Genomic DNA, 25644 nt, shown 5'->3' with positions numbered 1-25644 from the left:
TACTCCGGAGGCTGAGGCAGGAGAATTGCTTGAATCCAGGAGGTGGAGGTTGCGGTGAGCCAGGATTGCGCCATTGCACTCCAGCCTGGGCAACAAGAGTGAAACTCCATCTGAAAAAAAAGAAAAGAAAAGAAAAGAAAAGAAAAGAAAAGAAACCAAAAGACTGGAAAATGCAGGCCATCTGCCTTTCTTCCCATTCCCTCTCTGACCTGCAGGTTAACAAAGAATGCGTCCGAGGACTTTGGGCTGGACAGCAGCAGGAGCTCATATTTCTTCGCAACCGCAATCCAGAGCGTGGCAGCATCCAGAACAATAAGCAGGTCCTGCGGAACTTGATTAACTCCTCCTGCGATCAGCCCCTGGGGTACCCCATGTATGTCTCCCCACTAACCACATCCTACCTAGGGACCCACAAGCAGCTGAAGAACGTCTGGGGTGGACCCATCACTTTGGACAGAATTAGGACCTGGTTCTGGACCAAGTGGGTAAGGTAAGTTTTTACAACAAATGCCTCTATCCAGATGTTGGGGGAAGGCATGGGGGATGCAGGGAGCTGTGTACTCCTGGTTCAGATTTCAGTGTCAGCCACCATTTTCTCATATGATTAAAACTGCTACCCCCAAGTGGCATTGAACAGATCATTTGTTTCAGTGAGCAGTCTCAGATTATGAATCCATGGGAAATCTCATACAGATGAGAATCTCTTTCCCCCACATTTGCACAGGCTGAGAATCGGCTTGAGTTCTTGCAGAGCTGCCAAGGTCATGAGTCTTTTTTTTTTTTTTTTTTTTTGAGGCGGAGTCTTGCTCTGTCGCCCAGGCTGGAGTGCAGTGGCACTATCTCAGCTCACTGCAAGCTCCACCTCCTGGGTTCACGCCATTCTCCTGCCTCAGCCTCCCGAGTAGCTGGGACTACAGGCGCCTGCCACCATGCCCGGCTAATTTTTTTTTTTTTTTTTTTTTTTTGTATTTTTAGTAGAGATGGGGTTTCACCGTGTTAGCCAGGATGGTCTCGATCTCCTGACCTCGTGATCCACCCACCTCGGCCTCCCAAAGTGCTGGGATTACAGGCTTGAGCCACCGCGCCCGGCCAAGGTCATGAGTCTTTAGCAGTAACTGTTCCACATCTGTTAGCAAGAACTGGAAGAACATCCCAGCACACAGTTCTCATCCAATAAGTCTTCTTACCTGGACATAGTAATCAGTTGGGATGAATTCTAAGAAGTTTTGCCCGAGGATGCAGAGCTCCCCATCGAGCCTCGGCACTAAGGGTTCCTATGGAAGGTTGAGACTGAAGCCTATTCATCCTGGTGCAGTCTGTTCATTGATTAGATGCCGAGGTTTGCGACAACAGCCCCTCTTCCCACCAGCATGCCAGGTGGCTGCTCACCTGGAGAGCATGGTCTTCGATCCCGATTTAGGCAAGGCCATGGTGGAGCGTTTAGGGGGATTAGAAATGTGTTGGTGAGAGTCCTCAAAGGATTTCTCCCTCCCACAGGATGAGGAAGGACTGCAATGCCCGCCAGCAGAGTGGCGGCAACATTGAAGACATGGACGGAGGAGGGACCCCGGCGACAGGTGGCAACAATGCCCCGAGTGGTGGCAGCCAGGAGAGCAGCACAGAACAGCCCAGAAAAGGTGGTGCTCAGCACGGGGTGTCATCTTGTGAAGGGACACAGAGAACAGGTGGGTGCAGTGGGGGCCTCCGAACTACTGATGAAGTCCTATTTGGTCCCAGTGAGCAATGCCCTGAGTTATGATGTTGTTTTGACCTCTGAGAGCACTTTCTTGCATTGGGACAATAGATGCCGGAAATTTGCAAACTCTTGTAATTTCTGCTCAGAAAACCAACTCTCCATCTGTTAGATTCAGCTTTTACCATTTATCTATCTGTCCATGACCTTGGCCAGCCATTCATCTGTCTGTCCACCTGTCCAGGGGTCGCTCCATTCCATTCCATCTCTCACTCCATGACCGTGTGATGGTGTGCCTTCTGCATCTGGCCGTGTTGTAGCTACTGACCCAGAAGTCTTCCTCTTCTGCAAGTGTTTGTGGGGTACACAAACAGGCCTCCTGCCTTCCCTCTCCTGCTTCTCACTGATTCTCACCTTCCTCCACTTAGACTTGACATTTCAGAGCAGAAGAAAAGAGGAGAGGAAGGGTGCCCACAGATAGGAACCTAGGAGGTAGCTGCAGCCAAGCCTGGCTGAATCTAAAGTTTAAAATCATGTTTAAACTAACACCCAAATAGTTATGCTCCACCAGATGGATGAAGTTCCAAAACTCCACTGGTGGTCTGTGCTGGGGAGGAGGTGGCTGGACTAGAAAAGGAGGTCCTGAGAGTTGGCAGAGGATGAGTGTCCTGGGAACATGAGAGAGATGGATGCTCTGCCCTGGTTCCTGCTGGCCCCCTTGGCTTTACCCTCTGAAGCATGTTAGTGGTTTTACCTTTTGGCCTCAGTTCTTCCTCACCATCCAGAAGCGTTTAATAAGTGCCTCTGTGCATGCTTCTCCTGCCAGCTCTGCACCAAACGAGCCAGGAGTTATAGTCCCTGCCTCCTGGGAGTGCCCAGAGCAAGGCAGAGGATGGAACAGAGACAGTAGGATGTACGCAAACATGGGCAAGACATGAGAGAGAAGAGAGAGAGAGAGAGAGAGAGAGAGAGAGAGAGAGAGAGAGAGAGAGAGAGGATAGATGTGTAAACCAAAAAGTATCTGAGACAGCTTTCAATTAATTTAGAGGTTTATTTTGCCAAAGTTAAAGATGTGCTCAGGAAAAAGGGACACGAGTGACAGACCCAACTGTGGCTACTTTTTCCAAAGAGGGTTTGGGGACTTCATTATTTAAAGGGGAAAGAATGGGCAATAGGGGAAAAAGGCAGGGGAAAGGGGCATTTTGCAACCACTGCAACCAGCCTTTGAGGCTTTTGATCAACCTTCGCTGAATCCACATTTTACATGTAAAAAGAGTGGGTAGAGAAATAGTCAATTGTACATTCATCTCCAGCTCTGCAGACCTGCATTTTTACATACAGTAAACATAGAGTTGAAGAAGGAGTCATGAGTGCCTTTGTCTCAGGTGAGCAGATGGAGGACTCCTAGTCCTGTCTTTGTCCCGCATTTGTAAAGATAAGCTGTTCATTTACATTGTCAGGGTGAAATTTAACAGAACTGTTTTAGAGTAAAGATCTTGGGGCCCACAAGGAATTTCTCTGCAAGCAAATTAGAAGGGAGGCAGTTTTGCATGTCTCAGTCCCCAGGCTTGACTTTTTGCTTTGGCATATGAGTTTGGGGAGATTTTATTGTCCTTTCACAGATGCTAGATAGGTAGATAAGGACTGATTGATAGAGGACAGAAAGAAAGGTAGGTAGGTAGGTAGATAGGTAAATAGACAAAATAGGTAGTATCAGCTGCTCAAAAGAAAGGAAAAAAGATCTCCCCCTGCCCCACCCACCCCATGCTGTTTACTCTGAGGCTCTGCAGGAGCCTGCTGGAGGCCTCCTGTGCAGCTCCCAGACCTCCAATATCTCATTGTTTAGTTAACATTTCTTATCACATGAAAAATGTGTTTCAGGATCACGGGAGTGACTTTCCAGATGGGGAAATGCAGAGTAGCTTCCAAATGGTGAAATGCCTAAGCATCTGTCATTTGCCAGTACGTCCAGGTGACTTGTGTGGACCAGAGAAAGTCTGGAGTCAGGGGGGTCTGGCTACGGGGTGGGCAGGGTCTGAGACAGGAGTCAGAGGTGGGGGTTCCAGAAGCGCTTCAGACCTGGTTTCTTGAGGCTTGGCAGAAAAGAAATTGGAGGCTGGGTGCTGTGGTGCACGCCTATAATCCCAGCACTTTGGGAGGCTGAGGTGGGAAGATCACTTGAGGTCAGGAGTTCCAGACCAGCCTGGCCAACATGGTGAAACCCCGTCTCTACTAAAAATACAAAAAACATTTAGCCAGGTGTGGTGGTGGGTGCTTGTAATCCCAGCTACTTGGGAGGCTGAGGCAGGAGAATCCCTTGAACCCAGGAGGCAGAGGTTGCAGTGAGCCAAGATCACGCCACAGCGCTCCAGCCTGGGCAGGGAAAAAAAAAATTGGAAACACCTTCTTCTCTTTCTTCCTAGTAAAACAGTGCCTGCAACTGGCCTTGCCTGGAAGAGCTGGTGTTCCTTCCACTCCCTGGAGTCCAGACACCATAGGCAGTGAGCATTCCTCACATTTACAGGAGCAATCACAGCTTCCCGTTTGTGGAAGATGTCAGAGCAGGATCTTTTTTTTTTTTAGTTGGATTTTTAACTTAAAATTTAATAATCAAACTATACAATCAGCATAGTTTAAAACTCAAACAGAACTGCCTGGATTAAAACAAAAGTCATGGGTTTCCCCGCTTAACCCCCCAGGAACATTCCTAATTCCCAGAGGTTAGCTGCTTCCAACTCTTGCAGCTGCTTTGTATTTTTTGGGCATCTACCTCCACATATTTAAATGACACGCTTACTCTGGAGCAGGATCTACTAAAGCCCAGACCAGCTATTAAATTTCTCATGAATGCTTCTTAAAACTGCTCCTGCCAAGGCCACCGCTGACTTTCTACATTTTACAAGTAAAGGTGCATGCCTGGCAAAATATCCCACACCCCACATGCCTTGGCCACACCTGCAGCCTGATTTTGTCCCAGGCTCTGAGACCCGTTGTTGTCCTGCTAAGGGGATGGAGGGTTGGGGAGATTTATGAAGCCCTGGACCAAGCATCAGCTGCTTTGAACTCACCCACCTTGCTGCCACTCTGCTCTTTCTTTGCTCCCATGGCTCTTCACGGCATCCTTGCTGCAGGAGATAAAATTTGGTAACAGTAACAGTTCTCAGGTGCTACTCTACCAACACCATCCTGAGTACTTTCATGTGCAAATTCACTAGATCCTCACCATGGCTCTTAGAGATGCAGGCGGTTTCACCCTCCTCATCTTACAGATAAAGAAACTGAGTGTATTAGTCCATTTTCACACTGCTATAAAGATACTACCTGAGACTGGGTAATTTACAAAGGAAGGAGGTTTAATTGACTCTCAGTTCTGCATGGCTGAGGAGACCTCAAGAAACTTACAATTATGGTGGAAGGCGAAGGGGAAGCAAGGCACATCTTACATGGTGGCAGGAGAGAGCAAGAGTGAGGAAGTGTCACACTTTAAAACCACCAGCTCTCACGAGAACTCACTCACTATGACAAAAACAGCCTGGGGGAAACCACCCCCATGATTCAATCACCTCCCACCAGGTCCCTCCCTCGACACATGGGGATTTTTTTTTGGGTGGGGATACAAAGCTAAACCATATTATTCTGTCTCTAGTCCCTCCTAAATCTCGTGCCCTTTCACATTTCAAAACCAATCATGCCTTCCCAGCCATCCCCCAAAGTCTTAACTCATTCCAACATTAACTCAAAAGTCCAAATCCAAAATCTCATGAGACAAGACAAGTCCCTTCTACCTATGAGCCTGTAAAATCAAAAACAAGTTAGTTACTTCAAAGATACAATGGGGGAACAAGCATTGGGTAAATGTTCCCCTTCCAAATGGAAGGAATTGGCCAAAACAAAGGGGCCACAGGTCCCATGCAAGTCCAAAACCCAGCTGGGCAGTTTCTTAAAGCTCCAAAATCTCCTTCAATGCCATGTCTCACATCCAGGTCACACTGGCCCAAGAGGTGGGCTTCCAATGCCTTGGGCAGCTCTGCATGGGTACAGGCCCTGCAGCTGCTTTCATGGGCTGGGGTTGAGTGTTTGCAGCTTTTCCAGGTGCACGGTGCAAGCTGTTGGTGTATCTACCTTTCTGGGATCTGGAGGATGGTGGCCCTCTTCTCACAGCTCCACTAGGCAGTAACCCAGTGGGACTCTGGGGGCTCCAACCACATATTTCCCTTCCACACTGCCCTAGCAGAGGTTCTCCATGAGAGCTCCACCCCTGCAGCAGACTTTTGCCTGGATACCAGGCATTTCTATACCTCCTTTGAAATCTAAGCAGAGGTTCCCAAAGTTCCACTCTTGTCTTCTGCACACCCTCAGGCCCAACACCACATGAAAGCAGCAAAGGCTTGGAGTTTGCACCCTCTGAAGCAATGACCCAAGCTGTACCTTGGCCCCTTTTAGCCACATTGGAGTTGGAGTGGTTGGGATGCAGGGCACCAAATCCAGAGGCTGCACAGAATAGTGGTGTCTATGGCCCAACCCATGAAACCATTTTTCCCTCCTAGGCCTCCAGGCTTGTGATGGGAGGGGCTTCTGTGAAGATCTCTGAAATGCCCTGGAGACATTTTCCCCATTGTCTTGGCTATTAACATTCTGCTCCTTGTAACTTATGCAAATTTCTGCAGTGGGCTTGAATTCCTCCCCAGAAAATGGGCTTTTCTTTTCTACTCCATCACCAGGCTGCAAATTTTCCAAACCTTTATATTCTGCTTCCTTTTTAAATGTAAGTTCTACTTCCAAACCATCTCTTCATGAACAAATATGACTGAAAGCTTTCAGAATAAGCCAGATCACCTCATGAATCCTTTGCTGCTTAGACATTTCTTCCACCAGATACCCTAAATCATCTCTCTCAAGTTCAAAGTTCCACAGATCTCTAGCACAGGGGTAAAATGCCACCAGTCTCTTTGCTAAAGCACAGCAAGAGTGATCTTTGTTCTAGTTCCCAAAAAGTTTCTCATCTCCATCTGAGACCACCTCAGCCTGGACTTCATTGTCCATATCACTATCAACATTTTGGTCATAACCACTGAGCAAGTCTCTAGGAAGTTCCAAACTTTCACTCATCTGCCTGTCTTCTTCTAGCCCCCCCAAACTATTCCAATCTCTGCCTATCACCCAGTTCCAAAGTTGCTTCCACATTTTCAGGTATCTTTATAGCAATACCCCACTGTGCTGGTACCAATTCTCCATATAAGTCCATTTTCACACTGCTATAAAGATACAACCTGCAACTGGGTAATTTATTTAAAAAAAGGTGTAAATGACTCACAGGTCCACATGGCTGGGGAGGCCTCAGGAAACTTACAATCATGGCAGAAGGTGAAGGGGAAGCAAGGTGTGTCTTACATGGCAGCAGAAGAGAGTGAGACCAAGGTAGTGCCACACTTTAAAACTATCAGCTGTCATGAGAACTCACCCACTATCACGAGAACGGCCTGGGGAAACCACCCCCATGATCCATTCACTTCCCAGCAGGTCTGTCCCTCAAAACATGGGGATTACAATTCAAGATGAAATTTGGGTGGAGACCAGAGGCCTAGAAAACTTAAGTCACTGCCCAGTGTCACCCAGCCAGGCAGTGGCCAGTCTGAGAGTCATGCCTAGGCGAGCTGGCTGCAGAACTTGTGATCCCAACCACCTTGCACCATCCCATTGTCCTGGCCCCAGGGATGCTGCTTCAAGTGTCCTTGTCCCCAGCCCTGGGAATGAGCTGATGGAAGCAAGCATTACTGAACACTGAGTGTGCCGCCCTTGCTTCCTGCCCTCCATCTGTGCAGCTGGCATGTCCCTGCCCAGCATGACTTTGTCCTGTCCCCTGGCTGGCAAGGGTTCCACTTATAAGTGATCTTCCTTCTGGCCTCACGAGCAGGCAAAGCTGACACCCAGTTCTTTCTGAAGCAGCCAGCAGGGGCTCCTTTACTTTCTCACTGTGGTCAGGGAGGGACAGGAGCAGAGCAAGGGACTGTCTCAAGGGTCTTTCTAGCTCAAGGAGCTGACATGCTGAGGAAAGAAGGCACTGCAGCCTAGGAAGCTATGCCAAGGCTTTTATCCCCAGCAGAGGGTCAGAGAACTAGAAGGGGATAGGGGAGATTGAACAAGGGGCCACCCCTTTCCTACTGAAAAGAAAGAAAAACCTCTCCTGCTATCGTCTCTCCTGCTTTTTGTCTCTGGTCTTTCATGCAGCTCAGAAACTCACAAAATCGTAAATCCCCACAAAGCAAGTCAGAGTGATTTTATTTAAACTTAAATCAGTTCATATTGTTCTTCTGTTGAATGATGGCTTCAGCTCAGAATTTGTGAGTCTGCTTGGGCTGCCATAACAAAGTACTACGGCTCGGGTGGCTTAAACAGCATGAACCTACTTTCTGCCAGTTCTGGAGGCTGCAAGTCTGAGATCCAGGTGTGGGGCAGGCTTGGTTGCCCCTGAGGGCTGGAGGGGAGTGGGGTCCAGGGCCTTCCCTAGCTTGCGGTGGTTCTTTGGCATCTTTGGCATCTCTGGGCCTCGAGAAGCACCACTGAGCTCTGGCTTCGTCTTCACATCGTGTTCTCCCTGTGCGCTTGTCTGTGTCCACACGTCCCCTTTTTATAAGGACACTGGTCATCTTGGACTCAGGGCCCATCCTACTCCAGTATGATCTTAATGAACTACATTTGCAACGACCCTGTATCAAAGTAAGGCCCCACCCTGAGGTCCTGGGGGTTAGGGCTTCAACAGAGGAATCTGGGGAGGGAACACGATTCAGCCCGGAACACCCACGCACTTCCCATGCGCACCCCTCCCCTGCAGACCCCCATCTGACCTGCTGTCTCTGATGCCTTCTCTCAGCCCTCTCCTACAAGCCCATATCCCCAGCACACGGCCTCTTGCTGTCCCTCATCAGTGTCAAGCATTCTCCTCCTCAGGACCCCCTCAGCTGCTGCCTCCTCTGTGTCGAACGTGCCTCTCCCAGGCTTGCAGCTCCTTCATTCACTCACGCAGCCTCCCATCAAATCCCAGCTTATCCAAGAGACCCCGGCCAGCCTTCCATACAGCACTGCCATCCCCCTGCCCCACTGTCTCTTCCCCTCCAATCCCTGCCTAATGCATGTCCCTCGTCCGTGGTTGGAATTCCCCATGAGCTGCTCACTGCCCGGCACCTAGGACAGTGCAGCCCACACTGGATGCTCAGTTGGGCATCCGTAACTTCTGCAGAGCCTGTGACAGGAGCACACGTGAAGACCACGCCACCCTCCTCCCTGCTCTCCCCACATCCTGCCAGGTGAGGGGCTGCCTGCATACACTGGAGCCATCCCATTCACATGCCCGTCTGGGGGTGCACACGCCTGCAAGTAGGCCCAAGGTCCGCCCTGGGAGGGGACCCTGGGGAAGAGGCCTGTGCAGGCCCCAGTTTGGGGCAGCGAATTCTGGAGTCCTGGGAACCCAGCACATGGCCAAGCAGGAGTGGGTGGGAGCTGGTTGACATGCTCCCGCTCCACAGCTTCCTGGCCCTGTGGGGACAGAGATGGCTGCAGGGGCCACCAAGGGAAACCTCTGAGGTGCTGAGCTGGGTAGTAAGCATGGTCTGGGCTCAGCAGACAAAGGTTGAATGAATGAGTGGATGGTTGCCCCTCCTGGCCTCAGCCACTTACACTACAGCTTCCCTAGAGGGCGAGGGTGTAAGGCCCTCGGGTCTCAGACTTGCAGCTGTAGCCAGGTTCTATCACAGCCAAGAGCAGTGGAGCCAAGAGCTGCCAATCTTGTTGGCTGTCCTGAAATGTACCATCACGTCCTTGGTGCCCCAATCCCCCTGCCAGAATCCCTCCAGGATGTGACTCAGCTGTCCAGAAGGCTCTCCAGGAGACCCAAGACTGAAGGCTCCTGGTGATACTTAGTGAAAGGGCTCTGAAAAGAGGGGCCCTAAAGACAGCTGATAGGCTGAGGGGAGGACTGCACCCATGGTCCCCTTCAGGGTACTTCCCCAGCCCGAGAGCAGCCAGGCTGCCTCCAGATGCAGCTGAGATCCTCAAGCGGTCCCTATGAGGAACTCAAGCACTGAGGGCAGCCACCTACCCAGACCATTTGGACTGGAGTCCCGGAGGGGGCCCAGTGAGCTACAGGAAGGTGCGGGGCATGAGGCCCAGTGGGGAGGGTATCGGGGACAGCCCTGCCATCCACCCTGCCATGCTGCAGCCCTGCCTCAGCTGCCCGGGCATCTCTGCACTCAGCCTCCGCTATGGCAGCTGCCTTCAGTGGGGCCTCCTGGGGCAACTCCTTTAAAGCTCATGACTGGGCCCCGAGGCTGGCCAGCGACATCAGCAAAATGCCCACTCTGGGGATGCCAGTAAGAACAGGGCTGGAGGCCAAACTCAAATTCAAGAGGCTGGAATGTATATGCATGTTTGCTTCAAACCAGCATCCGGGGCCCCCAGGAAGCCTCCAGGCAGCAGGGAATTCTGGAGACACCACGGGCACAGCAGGTCTCCTGGAAGAAATCCAGAGCGGCCCAAAATAGGCACAGGAAAGGGATAACTTGCCGACCCCACACTCAAGACATGGACATCTCTCCTTCTTGTCCCCTGGAAAAATTAAACGTCACCTTCTTTCTAGTCCCACTGTGGTTACAGCCACAGTGGGGCATGGGCCACCTTCCACTGTGGTTCACTACACTTGCTCCCTCCCCATGGGTGGTAGAAGGTCAAGAGCCATTGTCTTATCTCAGCAGTTAGCAGCTCCCCCAACACATACACTCCTGGGCCTCATGTTGGAGCCCTTGGCCTTGGAAAAGGAGAGTACGAGTAGGTGTGAACTTCCTGAGGGCTCCCAAACCCACAGCATGGCACCCTCGGCACTCGATTCACAGCAGATGTTAGAAGATGCCCGTGGTGTCAGTAAGAGAGAAGTTGCACCCACAGGCTCTTACCTCCTGCACCTGGCCATGCCCCTGATTCTGACCTCCTCCTTCATGGATGCAGATGGTGTGCGCATGTGGGTCTGTAGCCCTGACTGGGACCGGGAGCGCAAAGCTTTCATTCATCTCAAGACACTGCACCTGAGACCCAATGTGCAGGTAGCCCCTGGGGTTCCAAGAAGAGCAAGCCCAAGAAGGAGGCTACCACAGTGGGAGGGGTGGCTCTGCCTGGCCCTGCCCGGGACACTTCGCAGAAGCCACCTGCCCGCCATTCCCAGCAAGCCATCATTCCCTTCAGGGATGTGAACATAACTGGATTTGATTTCACTCTCTGGCCTCCTTCTCACCCTCCTCCCAGTTAAGTAAAACAACCATGCCCGTCCGAGTTGAGACACACAGCTCCCAGAAAGGAAGCCGGAGACCTGCTTGGCCAGTGCAGGGGGGTTAGAGGCCAGTCTCCAGCTATGGGGAGGACATTCCTGATCCCGGATCTTTGTACTTGACCCTGGAACAATGGAGGAATCACCTTCCTATTTTCCTAACCTTTAGCTTGCCCTCCAGTCTGCAGTGGCAGCTCCTTGGGTCTCAGCCTCTAGTCAAGATACTGATTAATTTTTTGAAATGCTTCTAATGGCCAAGTTTAAGAAACACTGTACCCACCCCGAACTTTCTGAGACCCACTGGATTTCTAATCAGGGTTTTGGCATCTGATCTGTTTTGCAGGTTTGTCCCATGTATCCTTTACTTACATGTTAGTGTGCTGGGTGCTGAGCTCAGAGCGGTGATACAGGGCTCCTTTGCTGCAGAAAGGGCATATAGTGGAGAGGACTGTGCATCAGACAGTGACAACACAGTGTGCCGAGTGCCATTCGAGAGGTGGTCGGGGGCCTCTCAGACGGGAGGACCTGCCTCTCTGGGAAGGGCATGACAGAGACACTTAGCCAAGTAGCAAAGAGGGAGCAGTTTTGAAGGGCGAATTTGAACCAAATTCTAACAAGGGTCTTATTTTACTCACCAAGTCGCCAAGACTCAACTCGCATAACTGGGGACCCAACTGCCCCCAGCCTTCTTGGTCCCTGCCTCAGTTCTGGCCAGGTATCCCAATCCCAAGCCCTTGCTAGAAGCTGAGCGGACTGGGGTCCCTCCTGCCTGAGACCCCACGAGCAGAACTCCTCTCCCCAGGCCAGCCACGCTGTGCATCGGCTGCTGCTGGTGCACACAGCACTTTGCACCCAGCTGCCAGGCACTCACTATGCCAGCCTCATCTAGGGCCTGACAACCTGCAATCGGCTTGCTGGGGTAAAAAGTATATGTCACAGCTGGAAGGGGAGTTGGCCTAGCAGTGGAGGCTGGTGACCTACTTACTGGTGAGCAGTTAGGAATTCGTAACTAATCCAAATCCCAGATTGGAGAGGGAGGCTGTGTTCTCATATCACTAAGGAGCAACACCAACCACTTTTCAGATAACATCAAAGACAAAGGAATTAAGTGCCACGGTAATAAACCAAGGAGGGTGATTTACATATGAGGTATTTCCATTCAGGTTGTAAAAAGGTTTCCCCTAGAAACATTCATAACTTGGTAATACAGTAATTTGCAAAATAAGTTAAATTGTAAAATAATGATCCTGAGTAGCACAAATGTATTTAGCATAGTTTGCTTCCTTAGTGCTGCTCCATTTGCAAAATTAATTTTGAAAAAAAAAAAGGAGCAATGAGAAAATCTGAAGCAATGAAATCAGGTGGTGGGGGAGTCCTTGTGTTGCACAGACTACAGCAGGCCACTGCCCTTTGACACACAGTGGGTTATTTGTCCCCTTGTTCCTGGAATTCTCTGGGAAGTTCCCCACCAAGTGTGGGTGGTCGTCTTTTGAGCATCACGATCACTGACTTGTGGATGAATGTGGAGTATTTTTGGATAGTGATCAGCTTTACAGTAGAAATCACAAACAGACGTCCGGCCTTGCCAGACGCTGAATAAACTAACAAATTGCCCCCCTTGTTTTTCATTCTGATTCATCAGGGTCCCTTTCCTCCTCTCCTTTTTCTCTGTAAGAGGAACATATTCAACTACTCAGCTGGGACCTTTCAGGCTGGCCCGGATGCATCCCTCCTGCGGCAGAGGCGGGTGGGCCCCATGCTAGGGCCTGAGCACACTCATCCCGGGGAGGGCAGCCCCGTCATGCGGAAGCCCACAGCACTGTGGGGTGAGCACTCCATGCCGTCACCACACGGGCAGGAGAAAGTGAGATGGGAGCACCAGTGCCCCCTGCAAATGGGCACTCGACCATCATAGCATCCAAACTGGCACTGTGGTCAACATGAGGCAGAAAGGCTCCTTCAGCCTAGGCCACGGTGGGGTGGGGCGGGGCTGGAAGGATCCCTGGAATCCCCTTCGTAACGTGTATCCCCAAGGAATTGCCTCTCACGTGACGTGTCAGTTCTTGGGTTCTCCTAGGGGCAGCCACACCCGCTTCAGAATCACCAGATGCACAATGAATAATGGGCATTTGGGGTGAGGTAGAACACAAGGCAATGCATAGGACGGCCTTTCTGATAGTCATGCCTCCGCCGCCTCTGTTTGTTTTGATTTAATGCCTAACTGTAGCCGCTGCAGGAGACATGCCCATGAGGCCGTTCATAGAACTGTCACGTCACTGGCTGCTCCCATCAAAATGATATTTTGCAGTTAACCCCTGGTGATCATGGATGCTCAAGTTAAGCACCCCGGTGTTCTAGCCAGCACCCATTTCCTCAGACTGCTTAGACTGCAAAGCAGAACCACAGACTACACAGGTCCATCATGCACAGAAGATCCCATGACGTTATCCTGCTTCCAGAAGCTTGGACACAACTACGTCTTTGGGGGCAGTCCAGTCCCTTTTGTCAAAAATGGCCTTGTCTAGACAAGTCTCAGCAAAGGCTGGAGTGGCAGGGCCCCTGAGGGGCGAGGCGGTGGGCAAAGGGGTGGGTGATAAGAGCATGGGACCAAGGCCCGGGCCTGGCCAGTAGTGTGCGAGCCTGTAAGGAAAGCTGTTCTGGAAAGGAGGCCACGGCGTGGGCTTTCAGCTCTCCTCCCCTTTCTTCTTCTCCATGGCAAATAAAAATGACAGAACCCTGCATGTTTTCCTTTATCGCTGCCGATCAGATGAGCATAGGAACCAAGATCCTGAGCCAGGATCACATTTGGGTTTACTTTATGAGCCCAAGTTCCGCTCCTGGTGTCGTCCTGGTTTGCCTGAACCGAGCAGCTTCCAGGAATGTGGGACTTTTCAGTGCTAGAACCAGGAATGTCCTGGCAAACTGGGCAGATCTGTCACCCTGGCTGCAGCTTCTCACACTGTACCCCCAACCCCAACCCCAGCCCCCACCCTTGGGTGCCCTTCGGTTGGCCCTTCAGTTCTCAGGACCTGGACTTGGCGGGAGGGAGTGGGTGAGGCAGTGGTCAGGCTTCCAGCTCTTGTCCCAGCCTTGCAGGTGGTGCACTGAGGCGGGGTCATTGGGCCCAGGCAGAGCAGGCCACCTGCTTCACCACACAGGTATCGATGTTCATGACCACCCGCTGCAACTCTGTGTTCTGCTTTCTTTTAAAGGCAGGAGGAAAGGCAGGAGCCAGTCCGTGCAGGCACACTCGGCACTAAGCCAAAGGCCGCCCATGCTGAGCTCATCTGGCCCCATCTTAGAGAGCCGCCAAACATTCCTGCAGACGTCCACCTCAGTGCACGAGCTGGCCCAGAGGCTCTCGGAAAGCCGGCTCTCCTTGCACACCTCGGCCACGTCCCTGCACTCTCAGCCCCCGCCTGTCACCACCACGGGCCACCTGAGCGTCCGCGAGCGGGCCGAGGCACTCATCAGGTCCAGCCTGGGCTCTTCCACCAGCTCCACCCTGAGCTTCCTCTTCGGCAAGAGGAGCTTTTCCAGCGCGCTCGTCATTTCCGGACTCTCTGCTGCGGAGGGGGGCAATACCAGTGACACCCAGTCATCCAGCAGCGTCAACATCGTGATGGGCCCCTCGGCCAGGGCTGCCAGCCAGGCCACTCGGGTACGGGGCTGGGCAGGGCTCACCGGGACGGGCTGGGGTGGTGGCGTGGGCTCCTGGCCTGAGCATGGTACCTGCCTTGCATTCCCACCTTTCTGCCTGCAGAACCCCCTCCCCTCCTCTACGGGGTTCCCAGAGTGACAAAGGACAGTGATTCGACACGAAGTGGCTTAGCTGCTCTTGGAAGCAGACAAGATACAGAGCACATGTCCTGTAAATGATAATGCCCAGGCAGACACCAAAAGGAGTCACCGGACACAGGGGTTCTGCAGAACTGGGGCCATCTACCCTACACTGGGGCATGAGGGAGAATGCCCTCCACCCATTCACACAGTGGGACTCTTCTCACATGGTGCTGGCCTGAGGGAGAGGAAAGGGCACCTGTCAGTGCTGGAGTTAGAGCATCATTGCTTCTTATCCAATGAAGTTAGAGTATCATTGCTTCTCAGCCAATAGATTTAGCTTTAAAGCTGCTGAGACGGCCCACTGCTTTTAGGTATTTAAATACTAGACAAGGGGTGTTTTAAGGACTTCACCCAAATAAGCTCTTGCTTGTCCAGAATCCTGAGCCAGCTGAGATGAAATGAATACTTGAGCTTCATCAGTGAGAAAAAAGTAAATAAATACCCGGCATTTCTCCTTCGTAACCTGGTAGACAGAAAAATCGATGGTGTCAAGGCAAAAATGGGTCAGATTTGGAGAGTTGCCCCACTCCTTTTGAGTGTTCAGGTTTTCCTGACCATGGCTCATACTTTCCATCAAGCACCAGAGTTGCAGCAGCTTGGCCTCTGGTTCTGGGTGAGGTTATTTAAAGGTGGAGAGAAGCGGTCACACCACAGCTTGGCCTCTGGTTCTGGGTGAGGTTATTTGCAGGTGGAGAGAAGGGGCCGCACCGCGGCTTGGCCTCTGGTTCTGGGTGAGGTTATTTGCAGGTGGAGAGAAGGGGCCACACCGCGCCTTGCTCTGGTTCTGGGTGAGGTTATTTGCAGGTGGAGAGAGGGGGCCGCACCTGAACATTCCTAGTGTCACCCTCCCTCTCCTTCATGGGAAACAGCTCTCCAGGCAAGTACCTTCCTGCCAGGGGAAGCCGAGGCTGGGCCAGCCGCCCCACAAGGAGCCACAGGATTGCAGCCGTGGGTGCCATTTTTCACGGAGGGGGAGATTTATGGGCTCTCCTGGAACCCCCAGGCTGTCCTGGCGAAGAGGAAAGAGCTGGTTACTTCAGGAGTTTGACCTTAGTTAGATAACTAAAAGAATACATTTCCCCTCCCTTTTCTTTATTTCCTCAATAAAAATGCACAGAGTATCACCCTTCTCCCTGCCCCAATCTGTGTTAAAGTCACAGTCTGTGGGTGTAGTTCTGCGATTCCGTCAAATTCTCCTTCCGGCTCTCCAAAACAGACAATTGTCTTGAGACCACATGCCCCCAGAATAGAATGGCCTCCGTGTTCTCCTGGGGTCAAGCCTGCTAGAACTCAGCATTCATGACAGGCTAAGTGTGCACGAAGTGACACGAACCACAGCTGGAAAGCCAGGCGCACAAATGCCCTTTCCCCCCAAGGCCGCTCTTTCCAGTGCAGTCATCCAGAGGCCCACGCGCAGAACCCCTGTGTCTCAGATGTTGCCCGTCCTGTCCTCAGAGGCCACCGTGCTGGCCCTCCATCATTTGACCTGACTTTAGAACCTGACCTCAAGGATATGGCAGCACTAGCCTTTAGCTCCCACAGCACGGGTGGGGTGAGGCCAGTTACAAGTGGGTAGTGCATATTTGCTGAGCTGTTCACTGCTTCTCTCTTCTCTTTGGAAGCACCTCTCCGAGCCATGTGAGCCCACCGATGCCACCGAGCAGGGGCAGCTTCGTGACCGACGTCCGGCTGAGGCTGTGGCGGAGACTCTCGGGGTTGTCTGCAGGAGAGCAAGCCAGGAGGACATGGGCCTGGACGACACGGCCTCGCAGCAAAGTGTGTCCGACGAGCAGTGACGGGCGTGCGGCCAGGCGGGGAGGCCGGGTCCCCACCGCTCCCACCTGCATTGCTCTCCTTCGTGCTCCCCAAATCACAACCAACCAATACTGCGATCCATGTGGGGCTCCTCCTGTGGAAAAGGAGAGCTGTTCCAGAACACAGAACTTATCTCAGGTTTTTGAAACAAACAAACAAACAACAACAACAAAAAAAAGAAACCTCACATGATGGGGAAACAAAAAAACAACAAAGAAGCCACAGCACACCTTCCCCGCCAGGCACGGCGCCGCCCAGAACGGCGCACCACAGACAGCACCACACATGTTCCAGAACCTGAAATCGCAAACAAAAGCCATTTACTATTTTAAAACAACTAAACAGAGCCATGAAACAAATGCCCTGATGAAAATAAGACAACTGCATGTTACATCATTGGCACTTTATACGTTACTGTTACCATGAAAAATAAATGAGCAGCAGCACGTCTGATACCATCAGCTGGTTAGATGCATTAAGGTTAAATCTAAGTGTCAGGAAAACCCTATTTCTTTATAATATTTATGCAGCTGTTAAGCGTAACATGGTGGCAGCTTCACAACAAGAACCGTGATTGTGCATGCAGTCATGTCTCCAGTATTCTGTGAAGAGCCAGGATACATTAGGATGTGAGTTTAGAAACTGAGTCCATTCGGTGCATGGAAAGCCCCCTCGGAGTCACACAATGCCCCTCACTGTAGTCCAAGCGATTTGCGGGCTGCCAGCACCCTGCGGGCTTCCCAGGGACGCGTGCTTGTTCTCCAAGCCCCGCAACCCTTACTGTGTCACACAACACTCGCACACACCTTTGTTTTTGAAATTAAAATGTTTATAGTTATTGCTGTGTCCAGTGTTTTGAGTTATATTGAAGCTTCTCATTTCTACAAGTATATCTTTTATGGTGAGAACGACATTTGGGTAAATTCTCAGACAACTTTTCCCATCTTGAAGACCCCCAGGAGCCTGTATGCTTGCTGGGGTAGAGGTCCCAAAATGCAGTCCACAGAGTATCACTGGCCTGGTGAACCATCCGTTTTCAAAAGACAATAGTTAGAAGGAAATACTCAATTTTAAACAGTCACACAAATTTCTTCAAAGTATTTAGGATTTGGAAATTTGAGGAGAGGGTTGGGGGAGGGTATTGTAGAGAATCTCTTACCCCTTGGAAAGTAAATGGTAATGCTTTTATAATTTTTTTTTTTGGTAAACTAAGAATCAGCAATTAATAAAAGTAAGTGTACTCTATAATCAGAGACAGAATGCTATTATTTTCAGGCCAGTACTCCCTAGAGGTGCAAACTGTATTTAATTTAAATGCAGTTGTTTGTCTAATGGGAAGCTGGTAGGGCCTTGCTGCAGTTCTCTAAGGTGGCCAAATTAAACTTGGCTGGCAGCTCCTGTAATCCTCTTGGGCAACTTTACAGCCAAGCCCCAAAGGCTAAACGGCAGGCCTGGAGCTGAGTGTGGCCTCCCCACGGAGGGGGACTCCTTGAGTTCAGTGAGGAAAACCAGAGTGCCTGGCAGTGGTCAGCCAGGAGTATGACTGGCCACTCCTTAGGCATCCAGAAATAGGAAACACAGAAAGCATTCCACAAAAAGAGCTAGAAACCCGGGCTGGAAGGAAATGGCAGCGCAGGCAAGAGGGCAAGAGGGCAAGAGTACCCTGGGCGCTCCTCCATCCCGTTTCTCTGGGGAGGTTCGTGAGGTGCTTCTTCAACTGTTATCTGTTCATTGCTTATCCCAGTTCACGGTTCTCTGTGGCATCTTTTTTGGGGAGGAGGGAGGATGAAAGTGACAGAGTGTATCTACAACACTAAGGCCACATGAATCAGGTAGGATTGCAGTGACGCTCTGCACGGTCTATGAGAGCGGGCATCTCCAGTATGCATACCAAGGCGCAGATGCACAGACACTCGCATCCGCAGGCGACTGCACCCACAGAGGAAAGGTGGCAGTGTTGGAGTCACCCTAGGATTCTTGGGGGCTGTTTGCCGGCCATCAACAATGCAGCCATACTTCTTTTTCTTTTTTATTGTGGTACACAACTTTTATATTTACAACTCATGAAATTGTTAACTGGTCCTTCATCTGGGCAGCTGTGTATCAATCAGAAAGGACTTCCTGCAAAATGTTATATTGTAAGCCCCCATTTAGAGGCGGCATCCCTAAACTGACAGTTCTTGCTAGAGTTGTTCAAATGTTCTGCCAGTATATAGCTAATGAGTTATTTTCTATCTCAAGAGTTACTTGGGGGCCGGGCGCGGTAGCTCACGCCTATAATCCCAGCACTTTTGGAGGCCGTGGCGGGCAAATCATGAGGTCAGGAGCTCGAGACCAGCTTAGCCAACATGGTGAAATCCTGTCTCTACTAAAAATACAAAAAAATTAGCTGGCGTAGTGGCGGGTGCCTGTAATCCGAGCTACTCTGGAGGTTGAGGCAGGAGAATCACTTGAACCCAGGAGGCAGAGGTTGCAGTGAGCCGAGATCGCACCACTGCACTCCAGCTCAAGCGACAGAGTGAGACTCCGTCTCAAAAAATAAAAAATAAGTTATTTGGACACAGATCAAAATGGTTTCTCCTCTAAAGATAATATAAAAACCATAGCACTTGGTTTTATATAAATCACGTGGCCAATTTGGCATTATTGATTCTAAATTCTGCACTATGTGTTGAAATCATCTGGCAAGTAATTTGTTAAAATCATGCGACGCTTCAACTTCTTTGCCCACAAAATGTGCAGTGCAATGCCTGTTTACTTAGCCCACCCGCCTTCAGCCTCATCAGCCATGCTGTTTTGTTCCAAGTCACTATGCTACACGAGCATCCGCCATCAGCACACACACAGGTGCGATACACAGACACAACTTTCTACAAATACGGAAACTGGCAGGAAAAGAAGAGGAGCAAGTTTGTTCCACGTTTTCCAGCCCACCAGCCTTCCCACCCCCGTGATAACTGGAGGGCTGGGAACTGGGTGCCTGAACTAGCAGCTTTACTAGGATCACTCCCTGTAGGGGCTGATCATCAGAGATGACACTCTATCCACTGAAAAGACTCGCCCATCTCCCTGAATGTGCTTACCTTCACTCAGAGGTAAGAAGAAACAATTTTTTAAACTATTGTGTGTTAAGCAGCTGGTGGTATGATCTGCTAAGGAGGAAAAGGAAAGAATGATTTAGTAAACCACTCTTCCAATCAGTCCTGAGTACCCCCATCCGACCTCGTTATTCTAGCTGAGATTCTTCACACAAGCAATACACGTGAATTCTGTGCTTTTCAGAGTGAATTCTTCCTTGAGACTCACATCCAACCATCTGTTAGATATTTTTCTTTGTTTGAATAGGAGGCATTCCAAACCCAGGTATAATAGAATCCCTGACTTCAGTCTGCCCTGACGCCCCCACCCCACCATCCAGCAAGAGCTCCTCACCTCAGCCGTGGCACTGACAGGGAGGTGGCGCTCAGCTCTGCTCCTCTCATCCTGGCTATGTGCAGGGAGGGGACGGTCACACGTGGAGTTCTGCCACGGCACCTCTTCTTCCTTTAAATCTTAGCATGACACTGTTGCTACAGGCTGTGCGCGTTTGGCCCTGAGTTGTAGTTATTTGTGAATTCATCTTATCCTTCATTAAATTTCATTGCCTTACGATACAGGGATTGCATCTGACATCTCCATCCATGCTCCATGATCATTCTGTTTGACTAATATAATAATCATTTCAGGACCTCGCCACAAGAGACACTAAACGTTCCTTGGATTCACAGCAATTTATCTGCTAAATGTCAACTCTGAGTCTGGGGGCACAAAATGCACTAAAAACGCTAAAGCCTCAAGAAGGATGCAGCTGGGAGCAATGAAAGAGTGAACTCTGGAGCCACGTAGACGTGGGTTCGAATCCCCTTTGTCACCACTATCACCATGCTCTTGAACAAACCACTTGAACACTCCAAGCTTGTGTCTTTACCATTAAAGGTTAAGTGTGCAGAAGATCCCGCAGCCCCAAGTGCTAGGGGCCACCCTGAATCTGTTCCACACAAGTGGATACTTTCAAGTAGGCAGTGACACTCCTACCCCCACATAAGCACAACTGGCTGCAGTGATAAGCCCCTCAGACTAGCTATTTAACTTGGAAATAACCTTCACCAGCTTGCTTTCTCATTTAAGACAAAATCAAAGTCTACAAAACAGACATGACTGAAACACCGAGCTCAAAAGGACAAGCACCAGGAACATGGCCCCGAGCTCAAAACGACAAGCACTAGAAGGAACATGGCCCCTGGTATTTCAGAGGCATGAAGGGTGGAAATGCAGAACGGCCTCCCGAGCGTGCCAGGAAAGGCTCCGTCTTGATGGAGTCTCACTCCAGCTGGGGCAGACCAGCTCTACCAGGCCTGGGTGCACACTGATGACACTTCCCCAGCCTGCCTCTCTCTCTCTCGGTTCTCCTGAGGGCTGTGGTGCTTTCAGATTTATGGCCAGGATCAGGTTCCCAGGCCTCTGTGGGAAGCCTCTACCCATCTCAGAGACCTTGCCCCTCCTGGCCCACTGAGGCATGCAGCCCACACCAGAGTTCAGTAACCCTCCTGTCCTGGTGATGGTGGCTAGAAGTCACAGCCAGCCTGCCAGACTTCCTGAGCTCAGAACTCATTCTCCCTGAACAGCCCCACCAGGCAGGGACTGTGGAAAGAGATGCCCATTTTCTCCTCCTGGGCAAGTAGCCCTTTTTGAGGGATTAGTTCATAATCTATTAGGCCTTCCTGTTGTGGTCCCTCCAAGGCTAGGCAAGTCCAGGTCAAGCTTCACAAAGCTACCTTGGAAGAAAAGCGCTGAGGAAAGAGACACTGATGGAGGAGCCAGTCCTGGGCTGCGCGCCATTTTGGTTTCCATGCGAGTGCCTCTGCCCCATTCACTGTGCCCCAGTGCCCAGCCCAGGACACCTCACCCCCCACATGCCCGACTTGTCCACAGTTAGAGAGAAAGCACACTGCCGCTTATGCCAGTGGGTTTGTAGCCAATGCTAATTTGTTTTAAAAAATCCTGGAAATTCATAGATCTTCACCAAAAATGACCTAAAAATACTGAACTGTTTATCACTCCAGTACCATCCACCACGTGGAGGGAAGTTTTTATCTTCTATCAATTCTGGGGTTTCAGTGGTCTTTTCTACTTGTCTACTTTATTTTTATAGTACCCCTGTTGTGGGCTGAGCTCCACATTTCTACACCATTACTCCTGAAAAGCCCAGCCCCTGGCACTAGGCACTCTCCGAGTTGTGTGGAGTGGTTGACAGTTTCCTTCCGTGGCTGTGACATCACTCTCCTGAGATGACAGTCACTCCCTGCTTTTCTGGAAGGGAAACTAGGCATAGAAAGATTCAAAATTGCTCCCGAGTAAACTAAGGCAAAGCAGTGCTCTTGTGCAAACCCGTGGGCCTGAGCTCTTGTCATTTGGTCGGCTGAATATCAGATGCTATCAACACTTCTAAAGGTTGTGTATTCCTCCCACACAATGCTTCCTGTCTGTAACCATCAGATTTATTTTTATATTTATTAAGCAGTAAGGAAACGAATAGTAAGAGCTGGCAGAGATGACCTAAAATGGTTTTCTTTTGGAATAATATTTTTTTAAAAATCAAATTAACTGTTATCACTTTAAGTTGCATGAGACTGAAGCTACACCTGGAGAGGAATTTAATTTTCATGACATGCAAAACTGATTAGGCAGTGAACTCTTTCCTCCCCCTTCCCCTGAACACATTTATAAACTTCAACAGGGGCGAATTCCATCTAATACTCTGAAAACCATTTCTCATCTCATAATTTACCCAAATCATGTGCATGACTGCAAGAGGAAATAAACAAGAAATCTTTAAGCATAAATAAGCCACAATGGATTGTTCATCTTGTACAGACAATCCAGCATTAAGGCTAATTTAATCTTTTAAACACTTTATGGAAAACAGCTGTTGAGTTTTCTCTAGAAAAGCCCACAAGGTTCCATAACCCCATAGGCATACAGCCTCGACAGGAGGGCTCCATTGGGCTCCTCTTGAACTGGGCACTCTTTCAAGGGAGGCAGGAACGCACGTGTCTTCACTTCCTGCTGCTCTGCACACACGTCACGATATCTGGCAGAAGGTGGTTTCTGTTTTCCTTGGTGACCTGTGGGAAGAAGTGAGAGGGCAGGCTTCAGAGCTCCTTTCCTCTTCTTCAATCTTAAAGAAAAGCCTGGAAGGCTGGGAGAGGGTGAGGTATGTTTTGTCACCCAGGGAGGAGGCCCAGCTCCCCAGGAGCACTCAGAAACAGGACAGGTATCACTGAGTCCCAGCATCAGCTTCTGCCAAGTGACAGCTCGAAAACAAAGTGGGTTTGGATCCCAGACCGATTTCAGTCAACCATGGGGAGAGCTGTGAAGTAAGCCCTACGAGGCATACCGGGATGGATGACGGGCACGCAGGACCGGGCAGGACGCCTGAGCATGGCCTGTCCTGAATGGAAGGGACTGAACTGTCAGAGTGAAGCGAGGAGGAGAGCCTGGGAGCCAGCGGGGCCCGGGAGAGCAGCCAGCAGAGCAGCAGCGAAGCACCCAGAATTCTGGGATGCCCAGCCATCTACTCGCCTCTCCACAAACTTCAAGTGCTCATTTGAAAGATGGAGAAGTGGGAGAGCCAGAGAAGTGAGGGTGCCTCTGTAGAGACTGTGACTCAGGCCTCCTGACTACAGTGTGTTCTCCATCACTTACACCATTACAAAAACAAACAAAAGCAACAAAGAGTTCGCCGGAGCTTTACCCGGTGATCTGTTTATTTTTCTTTCACTACCACACCATCCCGAGTGCCCCAGGGTGAAGGAAGGGCCATCTCTGCTCCCATTGTGGTGCCTTCCTGCTTGGCCCATATAATATCCATCCACTCCACACACGCTAATTGGGTGGAAGGGCAAGCAGGAGCCAGGCACAGAGATGCGAATAGAGAAGTACCACAGGTAAGGACCCTGACCTCATGGAGCTCGCAGACCAGGACAGGACAGGCATGAATGAGGACAATGAAGGAGTCTGAGGGGGGCAGGCAGGAATGGGGGCGTGTGTGGGGGTCAGGGGCAGGAAAGTCTTCCAGGGGTGCGTATGCCTGAACGTAATTTCAACAGGTGAGCCACGGAGAAGGAGCTGAGCCAAGGTTCCTGGTAAGAGTGGGGAGTGCATCTGGAAGCCTTCTGAGGTTCAGGGTGGTTGTATCTGAAGAGGGGGCCTGGCATACAGTAGGTGCCAATTCATGTCCGAGGAGGAGATGCAGAGCGGACCTCGTCAATTCTGCTTCCTGGTGTCTGCTCACCCTTCTTGGAAGAGTGCTCTGATTGTCTTTTGGAGACTGCCTGGTCTAGGAAACTTGCCCCCAGCCAACGAGAGGGCAAGCCAGGCCCTGGCGACTTCTCTGAGATCTGCACCCCAAGAGTGAGCTCACGCAGCCGGAAGCCGATCCCATTTCTACTGGTCCTGGCTGCGCCAATCCCGGGCAGCTCTGGCTCCACTTGAAATGAGGACAGTCAGCTTTTCCTTCGGCTTCACGGGACAACTCCAAAGCCTGTAAGGCTTTTTGATGCTGTTTTCACTTACATTAGCCAAAGTTCATTCCTGTTGTTTGCAACCAAGGAATCCACCTGAGGTAGAAAGGAGGCAACACAGAGGTGGGCACCACGGGGGCCCTTTTCGTTCACTCTGAGTTCGGCAGTGATTGCAGTAGCTTCTGACCAGCCAGGCTCTGTGAGAGTGGACAGTGATACACAGTTGGAGAATTTGCTCTGGTCTTCCATTACACAGTACGGTGACTACAGAGCAAATAACAAGGTCGTGTATATTTCAAGATAGATACAAGAAAAGATTTTGAATGTCATCACCATAAAAAATGGTAATTTAAAGTGACAGATATGGAAATTACCCTGATTTGATCATTATACAGTGTATGTATGCATTGAAACATCACACTGTACCCCATAAATATGTACAATTATATCAATTACAAATTAAAAATTAATTTGAAAATTAATGAGCAGAATACAAACACTCCAATATTAATATTTTGATACTCCCTTTGATTTCCCTAAGATTACTTCTGAAAATTATGCAGTAAGATGTTGATGTGAAACTCTCCACAGTATTAAGTTATGATATTCCCTGTACGAGGAAGGCACACTCCCAAACGCAAGAACAAGGATCACAGCATCTGCCAACCTCAGGAGTCTTTGCCTTATCTGAAATTCGAGTCTACTTTTTATTCAACAGCCAGAATTTTGGTTGTAGAAAGTCTTTCCTGAGAGGCTAATTAGAAGAGGGAACTGGGAGCTGGGAATAGGAAAAGGAAATAAAGAACACTGCAGAAAGAAAAAGGTAATCCCAACCATTCTTTTTTTCTGCACTGGAGCCTTAAGAGAAAGAAAGGAAGCTGAATGAACCTGAACCCCTGCACCTGCCCAGTGGCTGTAGGAGGGCCCTTGGCAAGAATTTATACTGGGCACAGTCAAGATAAGACTGTGAGCTCCATGGCGTCAGAGGCCACATCTCATTCATCCTGTGACCTCCAGATCCAATCCCTTGCTTATTAGGAATGTTGGGGGCCCTTCCCACAGTTTCAAGGAAATGCCTGTGGTTTTGTTTTGCTTTCTTGCACGTAGTTATATACTAAGAGGTATTTCTTCCCCGGCCTGTTTCATCCATGTTTTCAGGTTTGGGGTTGTTAAAGTCAGAACACAAGCAGGACCCAGTGCCTGGTATTGCATCTGTGCCCAGCAGATTAGTCAAGTACTATCTCTAGCAGTACCTAGGCCAACCAGATGGGAAGCCAAACTTGTGATATCACCACCTCAACTTCTTCAACAACCAAGAAGCGGGAAGGGGAGACTGAGCAGGGCATACAGACACTGATCATATCATACAAGTTAGAAGGCAGTGAGGTAGCACGCAAGCAGCCTGGAAGACCAGATAA

The 25644-nt window shown here is 50.2% G+C and overlaps 2 protein-coding genes across 3 annotated transcripts in view; one reads left to right on the top strand and one right to left on the bottom strand.

The window, feature by feature from the left end:
* The window catches only part of PCNX2 (pecanex 2), a 312991-nt gene extending 294213 nt beyond the window's left edge, over positions 1-18778 (top strand). Inside the window, exons 31-34 of the mRNA XM_007989814.3 lie at positions 216-490; positions 1498-1685; positions 14219-14667; positions 16472-18778. Coding sequence (XP_007988005.3) covers positions 216-490; positions 1498-1685; positions 14219-14667; positions 16472-16645 — 1086 coding nt within the window. The 3' untranslated portion in view covers positions 16646-18778. The remainder of the gene's footprint in view (positions 1-215; positions 491-1497; positions 1686-14218; positions 14668-16471) is intronic.
* A 3562-nt stretch (positions 18779-22340) lies between these two features.
* The window catches only part of NTPCR (nucleoside-triphosphatase, cancer-related), a 28373-nt gene continuing 25069 nt past the window's right edge, over positions 22341-25644 (bottom strand). For both annotated transcript variants that reach the window (XM_007989810.3, XM_007989811.3), the window contains exon 5: positions 22341-22828. In XM_007989810.3, coding sequence (XP_007988001.1) covers positions 22760-22828 — 69 coding nt within the window. In that variant the 3' untranslated portion in view covers positions 22341-22759. The remainder of the gene's footprint in view (positions 22829-25644) is intronic.

The sequence above is a fragment of the Chlorocebus sabaeus genome, chromosome 25, assembly GCF_047675955.1.
Source record: "Chlorocebus sabaeus isolate Y175 chromosome 25, mChlSab1.0.hap1, whole genome shotgun sequence".
Lineage (NCBI taxonomy): Eukaryota > Metazoa > Chordata > Mammalia > Primates > Cercopithecidae > Chlorocebus > Chlorocebus sabaeus.
Note: the sequence above shows the minus strand (reverse complement) of the source record. Positions and strands in the feature narration are given on the sequence as shown.